General features: G+C 39.1%; 1 protein-coding gene across 1 annotated transcript; it reads right to left on the bottom strand.

Moving 5' to 3' along the window:
* Nucleotides 1–217: 217 nt before the first annotated feature.
* Nucleotides 218–604, bottom strand: AYL99_12029 (hypothetical protein; the record flags this gene model as incomplete). The annotated part of the gene is made up of 3 exons (XM_018843532.1): nt 218–272; nt 326–401; nt 457–604. 3 exons carry the CDS (start codon nt 602–604, stop codon nt 218–220), a joined length of 279 nt encoding a protein of 92 aa, XP_018687140.1.
* Nucleotides 605–9,402: the final 8,798 nt, after the last annotated feature.

Here is a 9,402-nt window from a genome sequence, read left to right as displayed (position 1 = left end):
GACGTGCCCACAGTGCGTACAATGAAACCTATGTATTGGTCGATGCCTAGTGAACGGTAACGATATCCCAGCTTCGAAGTGTGCCATTAGTGGTGTTGGGGTAGCTTGCGTAGTCCATAGTCTTCCAGGTACGGATAGCTCCGTAGGCACAGAGGAAGCTTAGGGAATAGCTACCGCCTTCCGATCGTGGTCAGGATCTGCCTTAGGAAGAATCGTTCTAGACGAAGAACTTGTAGGTATTTTTGGCGTAACCGGAGGCAGTATTAGTGCGACTTATACTTTGTTAGCTATAGTTCCTACGTTGACAGTCGATATAGACTCTTACGGCTGGAGGTCGAGAACTCGGACGAATCTATGGTGCGCTTCTTCAGCCTGTTGAAGAGGTCGTTTAAGTGGTTTTCCTATAACACTAGTTAGCTGACATTTCATTTGAAGGGCCTAAATATAGTTTCTTACTTTTATGCACCTTATTACCATATTCATCAGGATAGGTTGTGGTTTGTGTTGGCGCTTCGACCGTTCCATTTGTAGTAATCCGTAGCGGATTCTGCACAATATGGGTCTCGTTATAGGGACTCGACAAATGTCCAGTACTACTATCCATAATTAAAAACAGACGAAAAATAACGTTATATTTACTCCAAGATCAGAGGTAACTTATAGGTGGTTATTATAGCTTCTACCTCACACTATCCTTTTATCCTCTAGCTGACCAGAAACTTTTGACTGATAGTCTCCACCCATCAGGTCCAGCGTTACATTTCCCCACGTAAATATAACCCTACTAATTTTAGGATTTTCTGGATTGGACATCATCTGGAAACGACCATTGAGGCGGAGGATAGCTATATTCCTATAAGATATAAGACAAAAGTCTACCAATAAAACTATAATATGACAAACCACTATTTTATTAATCTGTTACCCGCTCATGACTATTTGGAATAAGGCCAGAATATTTCCGATGAATAATTCTCATAAAGTATAAATATCTACTGTAGGATTATAAGTCACTAACATATCTCTTCAAGACTATGACAACTTTTCATCTAAACGGGCCTTTTAAGATATAAACTAGAGACTCCTTTTCCAGACTTAAGTTCTATTCATACTCCTTCAACATTATTACCAGACGGCGCGGATCAATGGACGAAAACCTGGAAACCACGGGTAAAAAGAAAAAAGTTAGAGAGAATACGATTTTATCGACTGAAAAAGGGACTCTTCAATAGTGGATCTAACCTTCACAAAAAGTGCCAGGTTGAAGTTTACGCCTTGGTCCGAAGGAATGGCCGGTCATATATTTTTAGCTCTGTTAAGGCCGGGCGCTCACCATTTTCAGAGTATATATTATATCTAGCTAATATATTAGGTAGTACCGCCATAGATATGATCTCTCCCCTAATTACTAGTTATTACTAATAAATACACGGAGTTCGCCCGAGTATTTGCCTATGGCTTCAAGCAGGATGAGAACCCAACCCCGCTGGTTTGGTCAATACCAACTTTATACTCAGGATGACAGACTTATATATTGGGATGATCTTGGTAAGTAGGGCTATTAGTGAAAATTACCTCGCTAACATTTAGGTCAATATCTAGAAGGATGGCAGAGGTGAGTTTGACGAAAGTGTTAACGTAGGCTTCACTGACCTACATATATAAAGGGATAATGAATATATAACTTATGGCTATCGGTAGGATCTATCTTCAGTCTTACTGAGAATCAAAGCACTGATAGTCTACAGACCACCATCAGGATCGTGGACAGCATGCGTAATAAGTATCTTTTCTATTTATAATGAAACAGGTAAAGTTTTGCGAAGTCAATTCCTCCTATACTTGCCCCGTCACTAACGAAGCTATACCTAGTGAATATCTAGACTCACCTCCTTGGATCTATTACGTTTTTATTATCACCAGTCTACGCATTCCGCTTCCTATATAACGCACACTTTGACTATCCTTCAATGGAGACGCTCATAATAATAATATTCTCAATGGGGGCTTCGGCCTGCTTTCTCTTATTAGCTCTATAAGGATAGCTCCTAGTTTAATGCGCATCTTTTGCTGAGAAAATATAGGTTTCACACTTTGGCAAACTATAGTCAGGGTATTACCTCATTTTGGAACCACTTAGATTACTTAGGTATTGTGCTATTAGTCTGGGCGGCGACCCTTCCCGCTATGTACTTTGCGTTCTTTAATAGTACAAAACTCCAATACATATACTAGTGTACGGTAAGCTGATATTCTCAGATCAAGCGCAACGTGCATAACTAACCTACTCTAGACTTCTACATTAGTAATACTCTATGCGCTTACAACCTTACACCTACACTTTAAGTCGCCTAGATTTCGGTACCAGCGCGTACTTATATATTCGGCACTTACATACTCACCTTTGGTATTTATGATCCATAGTATTACTTTATATGGCGTCGCACTAGACAACCAGCGATTGAATCTAGAATAGATAATTATCATAAGCCTATTAAATATCACCGGTGCAATTATCTATATAAATAGGGTAAGCCACTCATCCTCGATTATATAGGTTAGTAATCCAAACTATCTATAGACACCCGAAAAGTGGTTTCCAGGGATCTTTGACTATTAGGCTCTAGCTATCAAATCCTACATATCGCCGTGATATTAGGGGCGGGGGCGCATTTGAGAGGTCTGGTGTGCGTAATCTAATCCATCATATCAGCCTCTACGATATCTCTATAAGATCAATTTCTAAATTCTAAATTAGTTCTATAAATAATAATAAGTTTAACTTAGATTCCTAGTAGCACTGTTTATATCCCTTCAATCCTTATCACCTCCACAATTTAACCTCTTTTGCTAGAACTGAATGGAAATCGACGACATAAGTAATTGACTTAATTAATGCGTATGTGCATAGCTTTAAGAAGTTAAGCACGAAGTAAGGAGCTTTTTAATATAGATAACGTTAAATCTTCTATAACGCTGAGAAAAGACCTTCCCGATACCTCTCTATTTGGGCCTCTAGCTACTAAATTAATGCGTATGTGCATAGCTTTGAGAAGTTAAGCACGAAGTAAGGAGCTTTTTAATATAGATAACGTTAAATCTTCTATAACGCTGAGAAAAGACCTTCCCGATACCTCTCTATTTGGGCCTCTAGCTACTAAGCGCAGCGGCTAGCACTTTCCTCCGCCGAGGTCAACAGCGCGACCGAGTCCCTAGAATGCTCAGTCCCACATAAGCCCTCATATACGCCTACAGATACGCGCTCTCGAACTAGAGAATAAGAGGCTAAAGGCCGAGGTAGCGAAGAATTGTCGAATAGAATTAAGATATACGAAGATAGTTAAGGATATCCGTGATATAATAGAACGACTAAAGAGCGTAGTTTTAGATTTTCGTAAGGAATAAAAGTGTATCGAAGAAGATTTTCGCGAAGAATAAAAATATATTGACTTGGAGTTCCAGGAATTCTAGGAGTATAACTACTTCTAAAAGATATAGACTTATCAGCTATGACTAGTGAATATCAGAGTATCTATCAATATCTTCTATATTATATTAATCTATTACTTAGCTATCTAAAAGTATTCTGGAAACCTATTTAGCTTATCACGCCTACGTTATGTATATTTCGAACCTAGAATAGGTCGTAGGGAGCCTTCTAGTGTTGAAAGAACGTATTTCTAGAGATAGTGTGACGGTAAAGGAAGGAAGGAAGAAAAGGATACGACGTTATACTTTTATATAGCGGATACTCTTATTAAGGCTCTAGTATATTAAGTCGCTCTTCTTATATAACTAATTAGAGATATACGCTTATCTTATATCTCGTCCGGGATAATATCGGCCCGTTACGGTTCGTCCTTACTTAGCGTAATATTAATCGATATGGGATATATCGTCGAGTCTGGTCAGATCTGGCTAGATCTAGTTAGATCTATTCTGTCTATACTCACGGCCGTGACTAGATCTAGTTAGATCTGTTCTGTCTGTGCTCACGGCCGTGACAGATAGATTATTACTTAGGCCATGCGGAATCGTATATATTTGGGCTATAGTAAGGGAATGAGCAAATGGCATTCCCAAATCATTAAGGAATTATATAGTGGAGGTAGATGAAACGTAGACTACCTTAGGTGATAAATCGTGACCGATTCTAACTGAACATTACTTAAACCCCAAACAGACCGCTCTGTAATTCAGCTACTAAACCTACTATTTAGAGCCCTTTTATTCACTTCTTGTACTATCATAAATCAAGATGGACCAAGTGTTAAAGCTATAGTGCTTTGACAGCGTAAGTGGTCGAGAAAAAAAGGGGAGCAGTCGCGATGCTGCTAAAACAGTACGAAAGTAGCGAGCCTGCGATCGCTGCAAACTCAAAAAGATAAAAGTGCGAGTTCCCTTTTCGAAAACTCTCTTTGGATACTTACTATCTAAGTGTTACGGGGGAAAACTCTATACTCCATGCCAGGAGAGTGAAAGATTCTATTCGTATCAGGAAGGTCAGGTTCTTAGACTTCAAAAAGAGTATTTATCTCCAAACCCTTCAACTAGTAGCTTTCTATTGACTAGCTATAAGCCATAGGCAAATATTAGAGGTCATGAACGAAGCTATACATCGCCTCTATGAAGCCTTAAAGACTAACAACCCCCACTATCTCGGTCTACTAGAGCAACCTGATAGACCGGTCACGTCATTTACTATATTGGAGGCACTCGGTTTGATCAAACCAGGGTCTGACAAGGCGACATTAATACAGAATATCCTAGCTACTACCGACGTAGCAAGGGGTAGGGGACTGACAGCTAATATTGAGTAATGTCGGCCTTTCGAAGGGAACCAAGTGTTGGAATTTCCTATGAACGCTCCTAATTACACATATGAGCAACAAGAGCCTTTCATAACCACAGCGATATCTAAGATCGAAGAGTAACAAACAGAGCCGGATTTTCATCCGCTCTATAAACTCCAGCAACCTAGCGAGTATGGAGAGCCCCAGGCCTTCGCTAGGCCTTCTGGGTATTCGGATATCTTTCTTAATGAAAGTTATTGGCAAATACCTACGAATATAGAGATAGAATGGGTAAATGAAGCCCAGTACCTATTTCAGGATTAGTATTACGTCTGTAACTATGTGTATACTCCGCTATCTACTTGTCCATATTTGGATATAGATATCTAGGAAGATTTCACCTAAAGGTGTTTATTATGGTAATAGGTACCCAGCGAAACCTGACATTGTCTATCTCACTGAAATTGAAGTGCTTGAAGCTTCCAAAATCGTGAGAAGTTCGTTTCTCCGTTTTGTATATCGAAAGAATGAATTCAATCAACTCGTGACCGACAGAAATGCGGAAACTTATATTATTTAGCCATAAAGTTATCATAGAGATCGACTTTTAAGTAGACGGAAGTATATTTTAACCAATAAACTTATGTAATAGCCTTAAGCGTCGACTATAACTTCCAATATCTTCATGCACCATTCTTCGCTATTCCAGACCTTGAAAATTCTCATTCTTCTATCCGCCCGCTAGAATAAAGCTTCAAAATCAAAGAGTGTTCTTTCTCCTGAGTTTAACAATATAAGTATCGTCACATCCACAGCTTGAACATATCCATAATTTGATAATAGGTATTCCTACATAAGAAGTCGGCTTCCTTTTTAGGTCAATAGTGGTAATAACTACTTGAGGATATTAACATAATAATTGTCTAACCAGTTGTGAAGTATCCATTTCATGAAAATAGTCACAGATTATTAAACAATCTACCGCTATAGAGTGAAGAAGTTATAGGCCTAGAAAACAACCCTATTTTCCAGTTCTTTGGGAATATTCTACTCTACTTGGATTCGATTCTCCTCGAGATCTTATATAATAAAATGAAGATTAGGATTTTTCTTAGTAGCTTTAATGGATGAAAAGCCGTCTTCTCCTCCGAGGTCAATAATTAAAGCTTTGCCTTGTTCTTCCCACCGAAATATGTCGCTAGTATTCTCTAAGTAACACTTCTAAGCGATTGATAGAGACCTTAATCCGTCTTGAAACTCGCCGAATTTGGAATCTAACTTGAGAGATGCCCAAAACCCTTTCTTTAACGCTAATTGCGCGGCTATCTCTATTTTGTTCTTCTAAGCTAGTGCCTCTATTAGGGATAAGTCCGGTAGGATAGTCATTAGAGACAGTACGAGCTTAAACTACGGAGTTAAACCTAGTATTGCCTTCAATAGCTCTATTTGTGATACTTCTCCCGAACCTAAAGTCTTCTCCTAGAAAATTCCTTAAGTAAATGCGAAGCGAATCAGACGCTCTAACATCAGTCGATTAGCTCCCACGATAGATACGAGTCTCTCGAAGGATATAGAGTCATAATTAGGTATATTATCCGTAAGGTTGAAGTTTATGATGACGCGTATCACCGAAAGTCTAACTCGAGCCGTGTTTATCATTTCGATCAAAGTGCGAGTAGAACCTTGGACTTTATCGAGCATATTGTTCAGTAATAGAATAAGTGTCTCTCGCATTTCCGTGCGATATTTATGTGTTTTGCTTGACGATTCCGTTTCTGAAAAAGATTCCTTTTCGCAGCGGTTATCGAAGGCTTCGGCAAGCTCTACTAACTTCTTACCGAGGTTTGAGAGGCTTTGTTCTGACTGTTTCACAGGTATCGTACCCGCTAATGTTTAACTTCGTAGCTAATAAACTAAGCACTGATCGTTAGGCGATAATGAAATAAAGAATATGAGAGTTAATCCGCATATCAATACATATATTTATACGACTAGACAGTATTTTCCTTTTCCTCCTTTGTTGATGGTCTGTCACTAAAGCCTTCTCCATCCAACTTCCTGTTCAAGAATGGTCTACTGATGAATTAGAAGACTATCGAAAGCTTAGAGAGCATTATGTGGAGCTCTTTGCCAGCTCCCACTATGCTTATAGTCTTGTTTGATATCATTACTCTAACTGTAACCTCATGTAGTGACAAGATTTCTCTATAATACTTCTAATCTTATGATAGACGTCCGAGAGGTTGAGTAACGTATCTCGTGAGATCTTAGCCAATATGACCGTTTGGGGGAATGAATTGATTAGCCGAGAGCTCATTGTAGGTTAAATATAGTAGGAGTAGTTAAGAAAATCTCGTAAGCGAAATCCGGGATAGTATTCTACAGTAGAATTAGTGTCGTATCTTCAATACTATCCCTTCTAAATCTCTCCCACTGATACTATAACCTCATGCCTAAAAAAAGAAAACAAAAGCGAGTAGTATAACCAAGAGTGTTGATTGACTAAACTAGTAACTATAAATGAAAGGTACGGATAAACATTGTGGCAATAAGTGCCGCAGAGTCGCTCGCCTAACCTGCATAACGTAGGTGCTGTCACGCAGCCAGCCAACCATCCCGATAGGTTTAGCGCTACAATACAGCTCGTAGCTGACGCTATAGTCTTATGACCAAGTCGAAAGTCCTAAAGAGCCCCCTATTCTATAGACTCCAAGAACTTGAATAATTCACAAAAAGAAAATTTGCACAGGAATTATATACAGTAAGACTAGATATAGCTACATCTTAGCTTCATATCGGCGGCGATAGATAACTACCTTTTCAGACCTTTCTATGTCTTCGTCTATTTACGGAGATTTTGAGGGCGTGATTATAAGACCCTTGATAAGCGAAGTCTAGGGCCTCGAGCTGACTCACACCGAAAGCGCTCAGGTATAGTTTCGAAAGGCATCTATATTTACGATATGTGAGGCGGTAAAAGATTAGATCGGGCTTGTCGGCAAATTTCTCGGTTGAATAACCTAGTTCGGTAATTCACTTTGTAGAAGCCATAGTGGCGCTTGGAGAATCGTCAGCTAGTAGAAGTAAGGTCAGGTTCTGATCAAGGCGATCAAGTTATCCAAACCGACTTCTTTCTGATAAACTGTCTGAGATAGGAACACGTCCAACACAATTTAGATTGATCTCCTATTTCGCTCTTCTACACTAGCGTTTTCGTCACTGTTATCTTGAAGAAGAGAGTCCCATTTTTCACTAATGGTACGCTTTTCTTTTTGAAGATTCTCAAGATATACATTCAAAACGACATAGCCTTCAAATGCCTCTCGAAGGATAGTAGCAAGAGATACCATCTTTTGTCTCCCACATTTCAGAGACTGTTTCAACAGAGTATTTTCCTCCTCGAGCCCTTCTAGGATCTAGCCGTTAACTGATTCCTAAAGTTGATCAACTTGCCGAAGTAATGAGTCCACAGTGGGTATATCAGCAAAGAGGAAAGATAGGTAGTGTTCTCGATCAGAGTTAGATGTAGAGGTCATACTTGTAGGGAAATTAATTATAAATTAAGGTATTTACATCAGTAGCTTCCGTAGATCGGATCGATAACACTTGATTAACTTCTAATATCTATACTGCCGAAGGAAAATGACGAGATCAAATTGTAGAACCGACAGTTAGGCGTAAATTTATTTTATTTTGTGAGTGTCTCCCAAAAAAAAGAGATCGATAATATATAGAGATTGAAAGGCGGAAGCTTGAGATAATTTTGTCCACGCAAAAAATGGAACGAGTCAGATAAGAATACTAAGTTTAGTATAGTAGGTGCACGGTCGAAAGCTGTTAATAGTGTATCTATATATAAGTTTGCGATATTTAGTGGCGATCTTGAGCTATATATGTTAACCGTCTAAGAACACTATCTATTCACTTGATAATTCCAGAAATTATACAAAGTTACAAAGCTATGGTTCTTGAAGCTGAGACTATCCCGAGGCGCTATAGCCTTATCGCATTTTGCTCGTCCTGGTTGATTCACACTAGCTACATATTCCTCCCTAGGACATTTAGTTCCTTAGGGAACCATCTCGAGAAGAGTGACACTGGGCGATTAGTGGCAAAGCCGATAAAAAACATTCCACTACTACCACTTGCCATAATTTGCTACCTTATTGGAGGCGGAGGAATGATATATCTATGGCGAAGATGGAGATCAAATTACGTATGGCTGATCCGTATAGTGTTCTAGTAAGTTAGACCTTTAGATTCACCTCTAGGGCCTTGTTAACTTAGAGGTGAAAGTCCAGAAACCGCTAGCTCATTTATGGGCTTTCTGAATATCATTATCAATATTTACTCTATTCATAGCGGGTATTTATCTATCACAGCGAAGTTAGCGCTTATTATCAATATCCCTTCGTTAACGGCAATGCTTATATCCATACTATGGTATAAGTATAAATTACAGGCCCTATATAAGCAAGAGGAAATTAAGCGAGAAGAAAGTAGAGATATAGCTACAATAACCACTGGAAAGGCTACGAAACCTTCGCGAATGTAAATAGTGTCCAGTAGCGCAATAGCCTGATATTGCGGCATGGCCTGCAGTACGGCC

Source organism: Fonsecaea erecta (assembly GCF_001651985.1).
Source record: "Fonsecaea erecta strain CBS 125763 chromosome Unknown Scaff24, whole genome shotgun sequence".
Lineage (NCBI taxonomy): Eukaryota > Fungi > Ascomycota > Eurotiomycetes > Chaetothyriales > Herpotrichiellaceae > Fonsecaea > Fonsecaea erecta.
This window is presented reverse-complemented; position numbering and strand designations above follow the sequence as displayed.